Source organism: Lemur catta, chromosome 1, assembly GCF_020740605.2.
Source record: "Lemur catta isolate mLemCat1 chromosome 1, mLemCat1.pri, whole genome shotgun sequence".
NCBI classification, from domain to species: Eukaryota; Metazoa; Chordata; class Mammalia; order Primates; family Lemuridae; genus Lemur; species Lemur catta.
In genome coordinates this window covers 259,300,236-259,322,268 of record NC_059128.1, presented here as the reverse complement: position 1 = coordinate 259,322,268, position 22,033 = coordinate 259,300,236, and the positions used below count along the sequence as shown (strand labels likewise).

The following is a 22,033-nucleotide window of genomic DNA, read 5'->3' as shown; positions in this document are numbered from 1 at the left end:
CCAAAATCATGCATCAAACACGCTCATTTAAAAGTAGTAAAAATGACTTTAAAAAAAACTTTTTTAGAATTAGCTTATTGTTTGTCATTACTTGTGTTCAAGGAGATTGCCGCTTGACTAAAATCTCCCTTGGGGAGACCTTTAGAAAGGTTATTATGTACCCAGGGGCCAAGTGAACGCAGAGGGCTTTTATAACTAATGCAAGTAATGGGAGTTTTTGTTCTAGAGCATTTGATGGGAAAGTTTACTAAATGGATTCTATTTTCCTAAACTAATTTTTCCATCTTATTTACCCATGATTTCAAAGTAATGGGTACTATGTATGAATGTTTGCCTCTTTGTGATTGTATTATTTTATTTTTTTTAATTTTTAAAACTAGAGCAACTGGATTTAGTAGTATAAACATGTCTGGCAAACTTGTTAGGAAATTTTTCAGGAAACTAAAGTTTGAGTCAACATATTTAACTATTAACTATGTTAAAAAGTATCTTAGGCTTAAAAGTACTGTACATTCTTCCATCATGTTAGCTAATGAAAAGTTTTCAAGATTTTTTTCTATGATTATTGAAAAGAAAACATGGCCTCCATTTAATATCCTGAGATTGTTTGGTTTAACTTAGCTGATAATGTTACTCTTGTTTTCTAAAACTCCTTTGATGATAAAATTGAGTAGACATAATTTTTCTTTTATACTTTTACTAGTTTGTCTTTTAGAGTAATGACGTTATACATAATATGATATAATTTCATTAATAGGTAGAATAAATAGAAGCACCTGGTCCTTATTAAGAAAACCAAAATAAATTTGATATGTAAGATTGTGGTTAATGTCGTAAGGTCTGTTGTGATCAGTATTTCAAAGTTTTTCTTCTCCTAAATAAGAATTATTTTCTTTTACTATAATCTCCAATATTACCTTCTGATTATTAGCCATACTGTACACAAGGATATTGTTTATGCAGAATTATTTATTTGTTTTGAAGTTTAGTTATAGGATTAAAATAGCCAATACCTGTGTGAACAGTTAAATATTATTTAATATTTTGTTATAAATAGAAAAAATCAAATATGCACACAATGGAAAGTTAATTTCCCTAAATTTACAGGAGAATAATATATATTTTTTATAAATTGGAAATTTGAAGCATTCATCCTTTGTACCACCTTCCCTGTATCAAGGTAACTAGAAAACAGAATTAGTAATGTGAAATTTGCTCAGGGAAATTACTTATCTTAGAGTAGAGATTGCAAATGCATAAAATATATGTTACCTATAATTCCTCATTCTTCTCCCCACCGTCTTCCCCTAAACACCCACTATCTTCTGTAACCATTGTGGACACTGTAAATCACGACCTCTTTAACTCTAAGCGTGAAAGTGGCCTCAGACCCCTTCTCGACATTGTTCTCTGTGAAGCTTTTAACAAACTGAGGATGATGGTGTAAGAATTGAAAACTGTTTACCTAATTTGTTTTCAAGAGATAGTACATCCATTCAATGAAAAATCCAAGTGAAATATTCCTATGCCAAATATAAAACACTTTTCTTGTGAGTAAAATGATTATGTTCACTAGAGCCAGTATTTCTTTCTCTCCCATGAAATTCTTGGGAAGAATTATATATTAGACACAATTTTGTCAGCCAGTGATCCTTTTTTATTTTATTTTATTTATTTATTTATTTTTTGAGACAGAGTCTCACTCTGTTGCCCGGGCTAGAGTACCATGGCGTCAGCCTTGTTCACAGCAACCTCAAACTCCTGGGCTCAAGTGATTCTTCTGCTTCAGCTTCCCAAGTAACTGGGACTACAGGCATGCACCACCATGCTCGGCTAATTTTTTCTCTATATATTTTTAGTTGTCCAGCTAATTTCTTTCTATTTTTAGTAGAGACGGGGTCTCGCTCTTGCTCAGGCTGGTATTGACCTCGAGTGATCCACCTGCCTTGGACTCCCAGAGTGCTAGGATTACAGGCATGAGCCACTGCGCCTGGCCTATCCTTTTAATATACAGTCTGCTTCACCACATTTTTATAACTTGATCATAATTTTAGCAATCACCATCTTTGGATTTGATAATTTCTAAAGAGTCTCTCAGTCAACAATTACACAAATCTACTAAGTTTGAAGATGGTTAACACAATTGTATTGATTTCAGCTAATTTCATTTCCAAAATATGTGATCATTTTGATATACTGCTCTGTAGACAAATTATAAATTATATAGGTATATATAATTATATAGCTATAGGCATAGGCACATAAAAAGACTTTCATGTACTAAGTAGTTAGTACAAATAAGTATTTGTAAATGAATGAATACAAATTTACAAGTTGACACGTACTATACATTTTGACTTTTTATTCTGTGTATAAATATAATCTGCTTATAAGAATTGCTTCTATATGGCCGGGGCGTGGTAGCTCATGCCTGTAATCCTAGTACCTAACACTTTGAGAAGCTGAGGTGGGAAGATTGCTTGCAGTTTGGAGTTCGAGACCTGAGCAATGTAGCGAGACCTTGTCTCTACAAAAAAATAGAAAAATTAGCTGGGCATCGTGGTGTGTGCCTGTAGTCCCATGCAGTCCCAGCTACTTGGGAACCTGAGGCAAGAGGATCACTTGAGCCCAGGAGTTTGAGGTTGCAGTGAGCTATAATCATGCCACGGCCCTCATGCCTAGGTAACAAAGTGAGACCCTAGCTCCAAAGAAAAAAAGGAATTGCTTCTAGATTTGTGTGCCTTGTGTCTTTCATTTGAGTATGATTCTATTTAATGCTTATAGATCGAAATGATTTGGTCAATGGCACCAATGGAGAATAAATTTCTCCAGGATAGAGTCTTGTCTTATTCATAAAGACAGTCTCTACTCCTAGTACAAAGTTCAGCCATAGAAGCCACTTAATGTATTCACATTGAATTGCATGATGCAAAACTTTATGATCTTTAAACATAAGCAAAGCGTTTTCATTAGTGTAATGCAAGTAAGTTATAATTTGCTTTTGTGTAACTGTGAAATTTATGATTTGTGACATTTAACTCAAAAAGTAATATGGGATTTATTATCTGCTGTGGTTTTCCCCAAGCCTCACAACTGTAGGATTTTTCTCCATAGGTGCTACAGCACTTAAGAACAGGGACAATCAATGTGCGATAAAACGTTCACTAAAAAGCCATCAGCAAATGGTTTCATAGGGAAGGTGGGGCTTGATCCTGCCCTTGCAAAACAGGCTGGGTTTGAGTAGGTGGAATAAAAGAAGACTGACATTCCCTGAAAGAAAAACAGCATGAGCAACAGCTTGAAGATATAAATGTGTCCACACTGGCCAGCAAGAAGTATTAGAAGTACTGCTAAATCAGATTGACTAACATTGCCTGATACCATGAAGAGTCAGGAATGTGCCCCATAGTGAGTTTGAGCTTTATTTTGTTGACCAAGGAAGAGCTACTGGAACACTTTGAGCTTCAGTTCTCCTCAGCTGTAAGTTGGAGAAGTTAATACCTAACTCAGAGGGGGATTGTGTTTATGTAATAAAATAATTACAGATAAATAGCTTCGCATGGAGTTCGGCAGGTAGCAAGTTCTTACTATCACAGCAACGTGGAGCAAGGTGTATATTTTGAGAAGAAGGATGAAATGATGAGAACTGGTACTTCAGGAAAATTAGTCTAGCGTTGTGATGGTAGATGATTTCAGGGGCAAGAATTTGGGGACAAAAGAGCTGAAAGTTGTTGCATTGGTTTAGGAATTAGCACATATGTGAGTAAAAGTAATAAAAATAGTACCTACAATACAGATTTGGAGAAAGAAATGAATAGATATAGAAGCTGGAAGAGAGTACGTTTGTGGTGCATTACATTTTGCATTATGTGTCCAAACTCCCAAACAGAGCGGTGAGCAAACACAGTTTCCAACACTACAGGTGATGGGATCAGAGGTAGGGCCAGCACAGACTCTCTGATCAGGACAGTAAGCATTCATAGCCTTTTGTTTACACTCCTCCCTTCCAGCCCAAAGGCAGACAAAGAGTGACCTTGGGCTAGAGAAGGAGGGGAGAGGAATAAACCAACCTAATGGGTACTGTGAACACTATTTAGGTGATAGGCACACCTATAGCCAGGACTCAAGCATTACAGAAATGATCCATGTAACCTAAAACATTTCTACCCCTTAATATTTTAAAATTTAAAAAGTGCGTTCCCTGGAGAAATTCTCGAAGATTTCAAGGAAGTGTTCACGTAATGAAAGAACTCTAAGAAGATCAGGAGGTAGCATTTAGTGTACTTATTTCTTTAGTAGTTAGACAAACAAAGAAAAGGACTAGAAAGCGTGTGATAACACAATAACGTAAAGATGATTGGGTCAAGCAGAAGTTTTACAATAGGGCAAACAAACTGAACAGTTAAGACTAGTGTGATCGTGGTCACATTTGTTTAAAGCTTTTCATTTCTCTTTCATTTTTTAGGATTTTGTAAGAATGTGTGATATGAAATGACTGAACTTCTGCCGCATTATGCTTTTTACCTAAAAAATAAGATATTTAAAATATATCAACATATTATTTAAGAACTCTTTTCAACTAAAATAGAAATCACTATTTCTACTTAATTCCTAAAAGTGTAGCATGACTTATAGTCTATGGATGCAATGTAAATGAGATACGGTTGTAAATTATGCAGAGGTGAAATTGAGAATTTTAACTATTTAAGTCTTTTTTTTACTCATCAAACTTGTTTTGTTAACATTAAATAGGCTGATATGAATAACCACTTCTAGAGGTTATGGATCATTCTGCATTGATTTTTTTAAGTTCTAGTTTATTTCCTTTGTAATCGTTGAGACAGTTTCAATTTGCAGAAAACATTTCTAGTGTCACATCAACTTCTGAAAGTAAAGCTTTAGCATGGAAAATTTGACAAAACTTTAGAAAACTATGGTGGAATCAGAGTCTGTACTTTTTAAAGATATTTTACAGTTAATAGAAAAGATACTGAACCAGTGAGATACAATAGACCAACTTTTGTTCTTAGAGTCCAGAGATGTACCTTGAAGATATTTAAAGCATTCATAAATGTTTGAGTTTTGGGTTGCCTTTATCTAAGCTTAAAATGTTAGTGTTGAAGGCAACTCTTACAGTTCTGGTTGTCTTTTAGCTTTCAGTTTCCTGATGCCCGACAGAAGCATCTTCCATTGGCACCACATGATAGTGCAATTATTTAACACTGAGGCAATCCTAACAGATTATTTTAAGTGAGTTAAATTTGTTTCACACTCTTCAAAAGATCTCAGCACCTGAGTTAGTTGGAACAATTAAATCCTCGAATGCCTTTGGATAAAGGCTGACAAGCTTATTGAAATTTAGCATTTTATTATAATAGAATATTCATATAAGGGTGTGCTGTAACAGAATTCTCATCTTTAAGAATGTATTAGTAACCAACGTTCTATGTGCAATATTTAGAAGATGTGAGAACTCGTTGGCAAGAGTGTGTGTAATTTTAATTTGCCAGTATATTTCAAAATACTGCAGATCTCTGACTCACATATGCAAATTTTTTATTTGAAATAGAAACTTTTTCCACCAGTGCCTTACTCAAATATTAAATCATGCTGGAGATGAGATTTTATTTGAAGACCCCAAAAGTTGGTGGTTGGTTAAGGAAGAAAATAAAGGTTTTTCTGGTTTTGGTCAAAAGCTTGATTCACATTTCTAAAAAAAGACCCCTTTCTCCTTCATGTTAGTAACTGCAGGCTGGTCATTGTTCTAAGAAACCTACTTAGTTCCATTCTCTGTGTCAAGCTAATTTTGCTGTACAGTCCATACTGCTCAGATAGCAAGTTTCTGTGAAAGAAGAAAACAGGTCGTTATCAAAACTAGAGATGTGACTAGTGAAAAAAGGAATCCTCTTGACTTCTTTTATATTATTCATTGCATTGTGTAGGAACACACGTACACAAATGTGTTCAAACACCACAATTGACACTTGTTCACCACTATTTTGTGGAAGCCAAGCATATTATGTGGAAGACAGTAATCTACACCCTGTGATCACAGATAGACTTCAAAAAGACAATCCAAAATCATGCATTTATGTCAAAGTTAGTTGTACTAAAATGAATTTAGGAAACAAAACTTTATTTCCTCTTTCAATGTCTGCAGTTCCAAATTATGACCTAAGCCATATTATGATAGTTTTATAAATTAATTCCTTCATAAAGTTATAAGACCATTAATTTTTTATAAATTATCTTTCAGCTATTATCTTGGTATATTTCATTTTATTATGGAAAATTTCAAGTATGTGTAAAAGTAGAGAGCAGTACAATCTACTTCCATGCATCCACCGTCCAGCTAATTATTAAATAATGGCCAATCATGTCTCCTCTTTATGCCCATACACTTGCTGCCCTTCACTAGATTATTTCAAATGACAAATTAAAAAATAAAGAACAATACTTCCTTAATATCACATAGCTAGTCATTTTCAAAATTTCCTCAGTTGTTTCTTCGATGTTTTTAATATAATGGTTTATTTGATCTATATCTAAACAAGATTCATGGGCTGTATTTGGTTGATATAACTCTTAAATGCTCTTAATTAATATTTTATTTCTTTCCTTTTAATTCTTTCTATTGATTAGCTGAAGAAATTAGTTTTTGTTTTTTGTTCTGTAGTTTCTTGTCTGGATTTTTTCTGATTGACTGAATCCTCTTGGTATCTTTTAACATGCTTCTCTGTCTCTGTATTTCCTGATATCTGGTAGTTAGATACAGAGCTAGGTGTGATTGCTTTCTTCATTCTTTTCTCTTTTTTTTTTTTCAAGAATATATCATTAGTGGTTATTAAGTGCATTCATCATGAATCACATATTCTGGTTGTCTTCTTTTTTGTGTGATTTTAGTGGCCACTGATGATCATTGCCTAGATCCAATATTGCACTAGGGGTTTGCAAAATGGTAATTTTATAATTTCATCATTTTAATAGATTAGTTAGAATACACATAAATAGAGAGTAATTTTCCCTCACAAACTATTTAGCTATTCTGAAATATATTTCATACAGGAAAGTCAGATTGAATGTTTAAGTTTTCCCTTTATTTGTCAGTTTTCATAATATAACTGTAACATTTCCCAATGTAACCACCAAATTTTTCTTTTTAGTATCTTTATAAACACATGAATTTTGACATTTATGTATTTCAACATATTGCACTTTTCTCCATTTTGCTTTTTTTACTTACACTATGTCCTAGAGATAATTCCATTGCATTATGAAAAGATATATTTCATTTTTTACATCTGTATATATTTCCACTGTGTGTATTTACCATATTATTATTCAATCAGTATGCTCTTAATAAACATTAGTCTTTACAGCTTTTTGGTAATATAAAAGGGCTACAATGAATGTGGATGTGTAAATCAACTCATATCCAAATGTATCACTGGTATAGACACATAGAAATTTAATTTCTGAGACAAAGGGTAAATATATATGTAATTTTGCTAGATATTGTCAAATCTCCCTCCATAGTATTATGCCATTTTATGAGTGCATTTCTAATTGCGTAAGGAAAGACTGCATACATTTATATTAATATAAAGTATAATTAAAGGCTAAATATGATCTAATGTCAACAGAAACAAAGAATTATCTAAAATGTGAATTGCATTTTTATTTAAGCTACTATTCCTGTTGATAGTTATTTGTTTATATAATAGCTCTGTCTTGATGGGAGCTTCTGTCACAAGATAAGATTTACTAAATCTAATTCACTACAATTATAAGATGCAAAGCTACCAATATTCAAACACATTCTCATTTATTAAGGACTATTATCTAGGAAGCAGGCTTTGCTTCCACATGATTCACCTTATCATTAGAAATCTTGACAGGAGTAGAAGTTATAAATTTGTTCATTGTCCACACCTCATAGTAGATATTAGCCCCTTCTCATCATAAGCCATAACCTATACATCATGAACTCATCTCACAAGTCACTAACTTTTAGACTAGAGAATAATGAAATTTTAAAAATATTCTTTCAAATACTTAGATTTGCTACTGAAGGGCGTCTTAGCATGGATTGATATACTCCTCTGGCTTAAAGCTGTTGAGTGATTAGCAGTGAGATGATTGACAAAACCCAAAGTAATAGTTCTGTATCCTTCATAAACCACTTTTCTTAAATCTGCTTTTCTTTATTGATATAATGGGGGGAGAATTAATTTTAAAAGGTGGTAACTATTGATTACTTAATGGAAGTAGATAGTGTAGAGAAATGCTGAAGTGAGTCTATTTTGTGCCCTCCCGTGTAACAGGACCCATTATCCAGTAGTGGAAATCATGCTGTAACTCTCATTAATATTTAACAGGCAGGAGGCAGGCTGGATGTAGGCTACAAAATTGCCCTTGGCATGGGCTTCAAAAGTTCATAGAATGTTTTAAGTATATAAAAGAGCAATAGATTTCCCTGTGTTCAGATTGTTTATAAGCAGGACAACAATACCTTCAGTTCCCCTCTGTGATTGCTCAGCAATGATGGCCAGATGGAAACGCCTACTAGGCAAGTTGGAGTGATTAATGCTCTGGGAAGTCACTCTTGGTTAGTAAGTACTGCATGAGAACTTTGTATTTTCCAGTGAGATTCTCAATTTCAGCCCTTCTCTTCTTCTCCTCTCACCATAACCTGAAGGGCTTGTTCAACAGGGGTAGCAAGTCAGCAAAGGCGTTAATTGTCTCTAACACAGCCATTATCCTTGGGGCAATATTCTCTATCACACTGTCTATCAAGCTAACCCCTTGTCACATGTCAGGATCTTTTTATATCAGCTCATTTAAAAGGGAAACAAGCATTTTTAAAGATAGCTGGTGGGGAAACATGAGCACAAAAGTGCTTCTAAGGACTAGGAGCCTTTGAAGCTGACTTGAACGAAAATGGGCTGTAATTTCTGGAAGGACAATGTAGCAGGTCTTCAATTCAAAGTCATTTCCTTATAATATCAATAGAAAAAGAAATCAGTTCCTGGCCATGGCCACCGTGTGTAGTTAGCATGTTCTCCCCGTGTCTGTGTGGCTTTCCCTCCACATCCCAAAGAGGTGCTCATTAGGTGAACTGGCCTTTCTCCATAGTCCCAGTGAGAGAGAGAGAGAGAGAGAGAGAGAGAGAATTGTGTGTGTGTGTGTGTGTGTGTGTGTGTGGAGTGCATCCTGCAATGGGATGGCATCCTGTCCAGGGCTGGTTCCCACCTTGCCCTGAGCTGCCAGGATAGGCTCTGGCCACCTGCAACCTTGAGGGAGAATAATTAGGTAAATAATTATCTTACCTGTTTTCATTAATCTTTTAAAAATGTACGTATAGCTCACATTATTTCAATGTTTAATATTAGAAGTGTTTTCAGTCTTTCTTTTATGGATTCAAAGATTTTCAGTTATGTTTTTATGTCCAGAAATATGTCATAGGAACTTCTCTTGTTTGTATCAATTAGCCTATGGCAAAATGGGTTTTGTTAAAGCTGTTTCAGTCACAGTTTCTAGGAACTTATCCATGACATTAAGTGAGGACTTGCTATAGGAGATTTTATAGATTTTATAGATTACTGACTTCCATTATTAATTTTTCAAATTACCAGTCTATTTTTCAGTATTTATTTTTAAAGTATGATAACCTAGAAAGGAGATAAAGTCCTTAAGAAAGGACATATTCTTGAGATTTATGGGCATACAAAAAAACATAATATCAGATATCCAGCATCCCAAACAATGCATAAAATTAAATAGAGAGTAAAGAAATATCAATTTTTTGACTCAATGACTCTAAAGAATTTTAAAATGTGTTTAAGGGAATCGTTTACTTTGTAGCATATTATTTATAATTACCTACCTACAATGAGTTGCATAATAAAAAATTTAGCTTTGTAAGCAAAAAGTATCCAAGGGAACAGTCTTCTATTAACATATTGAGCTTATTCTCAAAACCAGTGAATGAAACTGACCCAGAGGTCTCATTGTAATTCCATTTTAAATTTGTAAAAATTCAGTTTTATTCCCAACCTTAGATCGTGCATGCCTAAATGATGCTTTCAATTTATTAATAGGTCTATGTGTGTGCTTTTTCTTTCTGATATCCAGCAGAGAATTTCAAATTATCAAGAGTTCGTAATACGAAATGCACTTTTTGTTCATTTTTGTTTTAAACTGGATCTTTATGAAGTGTAATGCTGGATCTACTCAGATGCTTGCTTTTAGTTTGTATGTTTTGTTGTTGTTATTTGTGTATTGGTTGGTTGGTTGGTTAGTACCACATGCCATAACCTCATAGAAATAAGTCATTGGTTAGCCTGTTTCAAGAAGCCTCAGTTTAGAACTCATAGATTCTTCAACTGCCTCTCCCAAGAGCAAAATTAATACTACAAATTGAAAATAACCAAGATTTTCTTCAAGGTGCTTAATCCTATAACATAAAATAAAGAAAGACATTTTATCAACTGTAAAAATAAAAATGTTAATAGTTATACCTTCAAAGCTATACCTACTCAAGAAGGAAGAGCTTTTTAAAGTCTGTATTTGTTAAGAGATGGTGCTAATTAAAGTATAATCTATTTACTAGTTTTAGCAGTGAAAGTCACAAATCCTAAGTTTTCTTTTCTTTTCTTTCCTATTTAATAGCGCAGCAGCAGTTTTGGGAATTTTGATCGTTTTCGGAATAATTCTGTGTCAAAACCAGATGATTTAACTGAGGTTAGTATTTCATTCCATTTTTATGAATGTTCTGCAAGCACATTATGAAATATTATAAAGACAATATCACTTCTTCAAAGTACAGTAAGAAAAATACATTTTCAGATCCTAGCCTTGTATATATTTTTGTGATAAATGAACAAACAATTATTTAGTACCTAGTATCATGCTGAACATTAAGAGTAAACAGCTATCTAAGAAGCCTAACATGTTTGGAGGCAAAACGTGAATCTAAGAAGATAGTTAGAATTCAAAGTGGCACCAGTAATTCCAAATTTCCTGAGCATTTCCATCATAAAACTATATATATATATATATATATTTATGTAAGTTGTAATTGCTTTAAATTAGGAAATGATTAAGTGGCTTAACTGTAAATTTGTTAAGGAGAGCATATGGCTGTTTTAATTGCCCTCTCACACTTCTACCACATACACTGAAATGCCCCACTGGTGACCACTATATACACATTCGTAAGCTATGAACACTTTAAATGCAGCTTAAGAAAAGCTTCCCATAAATTAATTTACATAATAATAATAAAACAAATAATATCTACATTTAATTAAGCACTTCCCATGAAATAAACACAACTGTAAACACTTTATCTACGCCATAGGAACTATTAATATTTCTATGAAGAAATACCAATGAAGAAATATGCTTGCTTCATTGAGTAAAATTACTTCTAAAATTAGAGTTAATAAATGACGAAGGCAGAACTCAACCTCTTCTCTCACTCCAAAGTTTGCCATACTTTCTCATAGACCAGGGGCCACATGTGATAAGTGATTAATGAAAGATATAACAACCAATAATAAAGAGATGAGATGCATACTGAGAAAACTGAAAATACATGCTTATCATTGGACCTGATTCAGTGATCTCACAGGTGACATATTCTTTTAAGGTCAATAGGTTTTAGATCTTACAATTATCTTCAGATACATATATATTAATATAATATTTTAAAATATTTTTATTTCAGTAATATATTCTGAACAAAAGAAATGGAAATAAAATGACATATCTTATTACTTTATAAATATTGCCACTGATACTTAGATATGCATGTGTGGATGTATAATATATCCCTTTTATCCATTTATATATTATATATCCCTTTTTATCTACCTACTTATTTATATATACATGATTATGGATAAACTTGTATATAGCTATATGATCAATCAACATTTATATAATTATAGGTAATACAATGTAATATATACATATATATGTGTATATGTAGGCAGAGAGAGAGTAAAAGAATGAAAGACATATAATTTTACTTTCAGTTGATATCTTGTATAAACCTTTAACTCTCCGTAATCATACATAGCTATATTCTACTATTATTTAATTTACAATTCTACAGTTAACCTAGTCTGATAGCTCAGACTCATTCAGGTTCATTGATTAATAATAGTAGCCTAGTACAGCATAGAAAAATGTTATATTCAAGAGATATGGAGATAATTTCTTTGAAGCTTCTGTAAATAATGTGAGACAAACCTGAAAAATATTTGTGGTACTTTTTCTGAAGCTAAGATAATGTTAAATTAACACTAGTAATAGTAAAATAATATAATTTTTTATATATTTTAGTTAGTAAAATAATTTTACAATGAAGTTAGGGAAAGTTTAAGTAGAGAAAAGAGAAAAGAAAAAGGCTAACTCTAAAATCTAAGATGCTTCCAAATTATATTTTACTTGGGGCTTTTGAATTAAGTAAAGAATCTTTGCCTTTATAACCTTGAATGTAGAAATTAATAAAGTGCAATGAGGGTTTAAATTGGCTGTCCATTCATATTTATCATAGGCAATTTGGGGTAAGATATGAAGCAAAACATAATATTGATTAATAATGATGTTAACTATGTGGTTAAACTTTCATATTAAAATATTCAAGTTCACTAAAAAGAAGTTTCCCATCATTTTTTATGTTTAGGGAATGGCTGGCTGTCCTCCTATCAGTAAGAATGGGCAGTGCTAAACTAGATGACTTTCAAGGTTCCTTTCTTGCAAATATGAGGTATTAAGGATGTGCAACCCAAACATGTCCTCCAAAGAAAAAATTGCTGCAAAGTTCTACATGGGAAGTTTTATTTATTCAAAAAATATCAAGTGCCAATTATGTGTTTGAAAGTATTCTAGACACTCAAAATAAAGAAAACAGATAAAGTCTCTATTCTCAAGGAGCATGCATCATAGTGGGAGATGTACATGACAATCAAATGAACCAATACATTATTGAGTAACGTTAAGTTACTTAGAAGAATAAGTCAGAGTAAACAAACAGGAAGTATGAACAAGTGCACAAGGTGATCAATCAGAAAGTTTCTCTTCTCTTACATGACATGTGACTAAAAACCTGGATGATTGAAGGAAGATATATTTGCGGATATCTAGGGTAAGCCAATGGCAAAAGCAAGTACAAACCCCGGTGAAAGCCTGACAGATGAACAGCCAGGGGGTAGCGCAGCAATACTTTATTACAGTTCTTTTCAAACAAGTGTGTATCAAAATCACTTGAAGAACTTCTTAAAACACAAATTGTCCCCAGGTGATGTTGATGCTCCAGTCCAGGGACCACATTTTGAGAACCACTGCTCTAATGAGCAAGGGAGAGCTGAGAAGTAGCTCGGGGAGAGGTGGTGAAGCTATTTCATTTCATGTAGATTCCATATAATGCAACAAATACCACATTACAATAGATAGTACATTAATTATATCACATTATTTTATGTTATGTTATAGAGCCTTGTGGGCTATGAACACTTAGTGTTTTATTCTGAGTCAGGAAGTCAGTGGTTTAACAAAATTCCTCAGTACAGGCACAAGCAGTGCATGTAAGAGATTTGCTTAGTACAGCATGTGAATTACATGAAGATTTCTGTACTAATGTCTGCAAACAGTTCATATTTACTACTGCTTGAGAATGTGGGAAATGCACACGCCAAGATGAAAGAAAATGCAGTTTCTCAGTGGATTTAATTAACACCCAAATTCTTAAAAATAACCATGACCATCTCAATTTTTATGAGGAGCAAGAGGATATTCTAAGGCCCATTCAGCGCGGATACTATAGCCTTTCTAAAGCCTCCAATAAAATATCTCCCATCCATGTAGACACAATCACTTCCCATGTTTGGTATTTAATTCTATTTGTTCATCTAAAAATAAGAAGGAATAAAATAGTTCTCCAATATAGCTATTAAAAAATAGCCAAAATTCTTGAAAATAATTTCAGATGTGAGGCTCAACGCCTTCATCAGACTTTTACTTTCTGAGTTTGTGTGTCAAACAAGCAACCAGGCCTAGACAACTTTAACAATATGTATTATGCCCAGATTGTTTGAAATTTTGGAGGCTGCTGCACAGAATGTATAGGAAGTCTACAAACTTAGATTCTTCTTTCTAACAATGTTTTCAGATCAATGCTTTTTATTTCTTTATTATTTTGTCTTTTGTAAATGATTCAAAACTAGAAACATGATGGGGAACCCATAAATGAAAGTGGAGAACAAAACAGAACTTCAAACAATGGAGGAGGTTTGGGTAAAAAAATGAGAGCTATTTCATGGACAATGAAGAAGAAAGTGGGTAAAAAATACATCAAAGCCCTTTCTGAGGAAAAGGTAAGTGTACTCTGTTAATCATTTGTATTTTTCTATTAAATCTTTCTTAAAATATTCAGTAAGTTCTTCTAGATGCAGAAGTACTTGGTGCTTTATGAAATACTTAAGCATCTATTTTCTACCTCAGTCATTATGCCCAGAAATTTGTAGGGAAAAAGGTATTATTACTTCCACCTTAATAGAAGAAACTGAGACTCAGAAATATCATGCACCTGGTATGTGAAAAACAACGTATCATTAATATTGTAGAAAGCATCAGTACTCTATACCTTTTTATTGCTAAATAATATTTCAATTTATAGATTAACCACATCTAATTTATCCATTCATCAGTTCATGGACATTGGGATTGTTTCTACTTTTCAGCTATTATGAATGATGCTGCTACAAATATTTGTGTTTAATTTATTGTTTGAAAATATTTTTTCATCTGTTTTGAATATATGGTAATATATGTCTAATATTTTGAGAAGCTAGCAAATTGTTTCCCTAAGCAGCTGCATCATTTTATAGTGCTACTAGCAATGCATGGGGATTCCAATTTATCCACATCCTTGTCAACACTTATTATTGTTCGTCTTTTTAATGCTAGCCATCCTAGTGGACATGAAGTGGAATTTGTGATTTTGATTTACATTTGCTTTTGACTTACATTTCCCTGGTGACTGATGCTGAGAATTTTTTCATGTGCTTATTAGCCATTTGTATATCTTTTTGGAGAAATGTTTATTCAAATGCCTTGTCCATTTTCATTAATTTTTAAATGTTTTGTGTATATTCTGGATATAAGTCCTTTATCAGATATATGACCAGCAACATGATATATTTTCTTGATTCTCTGGATTGTATTTTTACTTTCTTGATGGTAATTTTTTGTAGCACAAATTTTTATGACCTAAGATCATAAATATTTATTCCTGTTTTTTTCTAAGTGTTTTATGGTTTTAGCCCTTAAATTTTGTTGTATGATCCATTTTGAGATAATTTTTCTACATATTATGTGGGAGGAGTTCAACTTCATTTTTTTGCATGTGGATATCCAGTTGTCTCAACACCATTTCTTTAAAAGATTATTCTTCAGCCATTGTATTGTTTTGACACATTTGTTGAAAATCAATTGCCCATAAATTATGTGGTCATAAATACATGCATCATAAAAATATGGGTTTATTTATGGACCTCTCAATTCTACTTTATTGATTTATATGTGTTATGTCCATTCTCTTTGTTAATGCACTTCAACATGGCTTTTGTTCCTAGTACTCCATTAAAACAGTTGTCACCATTAGTAGTGACTTCTGTGTTGACAAATCCAATGGTTAATCTTCTTCTTACTGCTTTTCAGCTGTATTAACACAAGTGATTTTCTTATATGTAAAACATTCTCTTTTCTTGGTTTCTTTGGCTGGGCATTCATCTGACTTTTCTTCTTCCTAGTAGCTTCCTTTCTTGGCTCTGTATTCTTTTTTGTCCACCTAAATATTAAGTCTTCCTGAGGCTTGTTCCTGGATGGTTTACTCAATCTACCCTCTCTTCCTAAATGATCTCATCCAGTCTCATGTCTTTGTTTTTCACAATTATATCTCTAGCTGTGACCTCTTCACTTATCTATTCTATTTATACAACCAGTTGTTTATTTTATATCATTAGTTGGATGTTCACTAGATTGCTGAAATATAATATATCCAAAGCTGAAATATTGATTCTCTTCACTTCTGTTAAAAAAACGGTTTATCATCCAGTATTCCCAGTGGCAACAGATAAAAGTCTTATAACTCTACATGCTAAAAAGAAGAGGGAGGAGGAGGAGGAGGAAAAGAAACCTAAGAATCATTCTAAATTCCTTCTTTCTCTCATTTTTCACACTAATTCATGAGTATATCCCCTTGGTTCTAACTCCAAAGTATATCTGAAACCCCTAATTTTTCCTTGTAAACTGTTCCTGCCTTAAACTAAGTAACCAAACTCTTGCATTTATTATCACGGTAACCACCTAATTGCTTTCCATTCTTTTACTCTTTCCCCCATAAAATCCATTCTCCACATGAAAGCCAGAAAGATCTCTGAAAAGTGGAAATCAGGACATATCACTCCCCTAGTTAAAATTTCACAGTGCCTTCACAATGTACTCCCTTACTGTGGTGTGTTCATTTCCGTCCCTTGAAAAGCAGATCCCAAAAGCGGAATAGAAGCACCAAAGATTTACTGGAAGAAAAGCCTGTGAAGGATAAAGAAGAAAAAGAAGAAATAGTCAGGGAAAGCCTTTAGACTGCAATGCAAGTCTGACATCTGTAAAAAGGAGAGGGAGAAGGAAAGAGGATCAGGGTAGACACAGTCTCAGACTTTAGCAAAATTCTGAGAAAGCTTTGGCTAGGTTGATAAAGAAAACTTTTACCAAAGTTTTCCATTGGAGGAACTCCACATCCCACCAGAATGGGCTCAAATAATACCTTCACTTTTTCAGTCACTGGCAGGGAGCATGGCTTCAGCACAAACACAGTGGTACATAGAGAGAGGCAGTGCTGCAGCCGTCAGTAAAGAAGGGTCCCATAGCAAGAGATCTAAGTGGTGCATTTCCATGGCCACCATGTATGACCTATAAAGCTCTTTGTGATCTGGCTCCAGTCTACTTCTCTGCAGTCATGTACTAATATTATTCTTTTTCTCACCACATTGGCATTTTTGTTTTTCTTTGCACAATGCAAGCTGATTTTGAGTGAAAAACTGTCTCCAAACTTCACATGTAATATTTTCTTATCATTCAGGTTAATAATTGAGAGCATATATTGCCTTACGGCAGAGGTCTTTGGAAGCTACTTTATCTAAATCAGCCAACCTTACCCTAACCCTAACCTCAGTAGCTAATTTTCTCTCATCACTACTTTTATTTCCTTCATAGCACGTCTTATTCTCTGAAATTGTGTTGGTTTTTTTTATGCACATCTCCCTAAACACTCTATACACACACACACACACACACACACACACACACACATGTCAACTAACATGCTAGAATGTTCTTCATTAGAATTAGGATACTGTTATCATGTTTACTCTGGTAATCCCCAATTCCTAGAACTGTGCCCAGTACCTAAGAGGTGCTCTATAAACTATATCAAATGCCTGGAGGAAGGAATAGGGGGATGGATAACAGCAGAGAATCACACTGAGTGTATATCATATGTATATTCTGAAGTTTCATCAATGTTTAGAAATACTAAAAAATGAGGAATATTAAATTATGTTCTGATGACTATTAAGATTCATAGGTTTTGTCCAAACTATCTAAATATGGAAAACATTTGAGATGTTTTCAAGGAAATACAATTTGTTTTGAAATTGTCTGTCTTTTCTAATTTTATGCAAGATTTGCTTTTCACTTGACTAGGTGGCAAGCACAGTATGAGATTTGTAAAGCTTCTTAGATAAGTTTTGCTTTAGAATTGCAAAGTGTGCATGTTTTATTCATATCTAATGATCTGGTAGGGTGCAAATAACTGACATGAAACAACTATGCAGAGTTTAGACTTGTAGTATCAGACCTCAATGGATTAGTAATGGTGGTAAACAGATAAGAAGAAGAACACGAAGTAAAACTGCTTTAACAGATAAAGCATAGATGTCAATAAATCTAACATTTCTGATTAATCTTGGTATGATATTCATCCTAATTTGCAAAAATGAACCATTATAATTTCAGCTGATTTCCACAATGAGATATGTCTCATTTAAAGAATTTTTCCAAGAATACTGTAAAGTGTTTTGCTAGAAGTTGAACTAAAAATTAATGACTCTCATATTTTATGCTGATGTATTCCCAAGTATTTTATTGCTAAAATATGTCTTGTTTATTAAATCAATATATGTAGTGAACATCTCCATGGAAATCTGTTCTCTGCACTTAACTTCTGACATATTTTTATGAAGGATGAGGAAGATGGAGACCGTGTCCTCCCATATCGAAACAGTGACCCTGTGATGGGGACCCACATGGAGAAGGGCTCCCTCAAAGCCAGTGACTCCATGGATAGTCTCCACAGTGGACAGAGCTCTTCAAGTAAGGCTAATAAAATAAAGGACAAGGTCCTAGGTGTGAAGCCTGGGTTAAATTAATTAAAAACAACAATTTTTTATCAAATTAGCAACAAGGTTCCAGCTACTTGATAAGAGAAATGATGAACATGTAATATGTATTGAATCTATATGGAGTTGCTGTTGTTTAAAATGATGCATAATATATTAGATAGAATTATGTGTTGTTTTAAAATTTTTAATGCTGTAGTCAGCAGGGAGGGCTCTTGGGGATGTGCCTCAGAAACATCATGTTGGATAATTAAATATGCATCCCTAAAAAGAAATCCATGCTTGGGAGAACTAGTTTTACCTTGAGTCTTAATGTTTAAAATGACTTGAGTCAGATAAAATCTTGTCCTCTGTCTCTATTCCTCTCTCCCTTCCTCCCTCCTACCTTTCTCTCTCTCTCTCTCCCCCACCTCCCACTCTCTTTCCTTACTTTCCTTTCGTTTTTTCCTGAAGTACTCTGAAAAGTGCATTTTATTACTTAGAATGTACTGGCCAGGTGTGGTGGCTCATGCCTATAATCCTAGCACTCTAGGGGGCCAAGGCAGGAGGATTACTTGAGGCCAGGAGATCGAGACCAACCTGAGCAAGAGTAAGACACTATCTCTACAAAAAATAGAAAAATTAGCCAGGTGCGGTGGTGCACACCTGTAGTCCCAGGTACTCAGGAGGCTGAGGCAAGAGGATTACTTGAGCCCAGGTGTTTGAGGTAGCAATAAGCTATGATGGTGCCACTGTGCTGTAGCCTAGGCCACAGAGTGAGACCCTGTCTCCAAAAAAGAAAAAAAAAAAATGTACCATGAAAGCCCTGGGCCTGGAGTATTCATTGAAAGGAAGGTGTTTGGAGATGGTGGCCCCATTTAACTGATATCATGTAGAACTCAATTTCTGTGATTAGATGCAACTCACCTTTCTCTTCTGCCAGTTCATATACAACATGGAATATCTTGAAGGATCTTCACCTTATAGCACAGTGGGTGGTAGTGACTGGGCTGTTCCCTCATTGAACACAGTGCTGAAAGGCCAGACAGAAGGAGGAAGGAAGGGATGACTGGGGTTTGGAAAAGGAGAGTTACCTCCACTGGGAACCATTCTGGCCTCTAGGCAGGCAGAAAAATGGCACCTCTTTCTCTTTTTCTCTGAGGTTCAACATCAGAAAGGAAGAGGACCAGAAAACAAGGATTTGGAGCAGTTTTAAAAGTCTGGTTTAGAACAGTTTTGAACCACTTGAGGGTAGACATTCAAACACACTTCCTCCTTCCCTTTCACTCACACAGCAGACAGAAGTGCCACCTTTTATGCACAGTAATGTTGCCTCCAAATGGCCTTTGGTACGCAGGAGGAACCCTGGGCTAAAATTTTTGCTACGATTGTGATAAGTTGTAGGGCACCTTGTAATGTCATGTTTTAACCATTCGTGATCAATAGCACACAAAGATCAAACTGTTCCCATCAGTTACTGTCTTTGTTTACATGTACAAAATTAATCATCTGACTTCATAGGTTAAACCTATACCTACCTCCTCTTTGGCAAGTGTCCAATGATTAATACACTGTGTACTGCATCAGATCACAGAGATCAAGTGAGAGGGTGTTTGGGTTAGTAGTTGAGGAGAGATTGGCCAGATTGGCAGGAAAAAGGTCAGAAATGGCTCAGAGGACAGAGGTCACTAATGGAGAGTGACTGGGAGACAGACACTGGGATCAGTCAATTAGAACCCCCTCATGAGGCTGGCATCCAATGCGTCAGCATTATCAATACTTAATTTTGTCCAGATGCTAGTTCAGAATGTTACATGCCTTCAATCAGAAATGAACCTCTGCTCTCCTCAGGTGGACTAACAAGCTGCTCAGATGGTACAAGCAACAGGGACAGCTTTCGACTGGATGATGATGGCCCCTACTCAGGACCATTCTGTGGCCGTGCCAGAGTGCATACTGATTTCACGCCAAGTCCCTATGACACTGACTCCCTCAAAATCAAGGTGAGAAGACATCATATCCACCTTACGAATGGTTTTTCAACTGCTGGTTGTATGGTCTATTTCAGGAAGTACAAGCAGTGGAAAGTAGTTGTGTGCGTGTGTTGTTTTCAACAGTAGAAGTGGGGACAAGTTAACTGTGCCAAGAACTTGAATAAAACTTGTGAAGTAGTAAGGAGGGATCAGTCTATTCAGGCTATTTGCATACGTTGCTGTTAAGTAGATAATACAGGTTCAGAGTCTATCAGGAGGGAAGGAGTTATCTACTTTTTTCTGAAAACTGAAAGTCTCACAGGTTGCTGGTGGTGCCAGCTCTGCCTGATACTTAGAGGAGTAAAAATAACAAAGCCAAGGAGAGGGAGAGAAGATGGAAATACTAGGCAAGACCCCAGCAGAGCAAAGGCCTTGGGAACCAGACTTTGCCAGGCAACTCTAGTACTCTTTAAACTGGTTGGTGTGGGTAACCAGAGATCTTTCTCCCAGTGATATTTTCTCCTGAATTCCCTCTTCTTACTCTTATTCTCTGTGTTCACTTTCTATTGCTATGTAATAAATTACCCCAAACTTAGAAGTGAGAAACAACACAAATTACTGTTATCATACAGTTTCTGTAGGTCACAAGTATGGGCATGGCTCAGCTGAGTTCTCTGCTTAAGGTCTTACCTGGCTGAAGTCAAGGTGTCAGCCTGGTTGTGATCTCACCTGAGGTCTGAGGTCCTGTGCTGAGCTCACTGTCTGTTGGCAGGATTCAGTTACTCCTGAATGTAGGACTGAGGGCCCTGCTTTCTTGTTGGACATCAACTGGGGGCCATTCTCAGCCCCTACGTTCCCCAACCAGGGCCCTCTCTACAACATGGCCAGCAGGAGAAAACCCACCCATGCTTTAATATCTTTCTTTTTAAGGGATCCCATCTGATTAACTCAGGACCACCCAGATAATCTCCCTTTTGATTAACTCAAAATCAGCTAATTTGGTGCATTAATTATACATGCAAAATCCTATAAGGTAACATAATCATGAATGTAAAATCCATCATTTTAATAGTCCTTCTCACACTTGAGGGGTGGGGTTGGTTACAATAGCACAAGTAGAAGAAGACTGTGCTAAGATACTTTACAGATGTTAAATTATTCCTTATAGTATCACAAAGTGCTAAAGCTAAAGGGATATAAATTATGAATTTTCTATGCTGTTAACACCAAGTGAATGTCAACTAATAACTATGATATGTTATGAAGTATTGATGTTATTATTTAACATTTGAGACACTCAGCTTTTTCCTTTATCCCCTCTATGCTATTGAATCAGAGTAAGCTCAGCTGGAGAATGAGAAAAGCATTGTTCCCCACAGTCAGCTCCTTAGCCATTTACACGAAATGATTTGCAGCCTAAGTTCAAGTCTTATGGAAAGGATGGCTGTACCCTAATAACCATTTTGGGGGGAGGGCAATAGAAGGGAATAAACACAGCACGTTTTGATTCAGGACAGCTTTTCAACTTCCCTACAGTACAATGCCAGCGTGTCACTGCCCACGCTGCCCAAGGTGATTTTTATGGAGTTCTTAAAGGACACAATAATAATCTCC

At 34.9% G+C, this 22,033-nt stretch overlaps 1 protein-coding gene and 1 long non-coding RNA gene across 2 annotated transcripts in view; one reads left to right on the top strand and one right to left on the bottom strand.

Annotated features, from left to right (window-relative positions):
* Positions 1 to 22,033, top strand: part of SAMSN1 (SAM domain, SH3 domain and nuclear localization signals 1) — a 49,304-nt gene that overhangs the window by 10,738 nt on the left and 16,533 nt on the right. Inside the window, exons 2-5 of the mRNA XM_045540464.1 lie at positions 10,672 to 10,743; positions 14,235 to 14,384; positions 18,312 to 18,441; positions 20,298 to 20,449. Of these exons, the coding sequence (XP_045396420.1) occupies positions 10,672 to 10,743; positions 14,235 to 14,384; positions 18,312 to 18,441; positions 20,298 to 20,449 (504 nt within the window). The remainder of the gene's footprint in view (positions 1 to 10,671; positions 10,744 to 14,234; positions 14,385 to 18,311; positions 18,442 to 20,297; positions 20,450 to 22,033) is intronic.
* Positions 16,534 to 22,033, bottom strand: part of LOC123630644 — a 126,290-nt gene continuing 120,790 nt past the window's right edge. The window contains exon 3 of the long non-coding RNA XR_006732724.1: positions 16,534 to 16,602. This is a non-coding gene — a long non-coding RNA (uncharacterized LOC123630644). The remainder of the gene's footprint in view (positions 16,603 to 22,033) is intronic.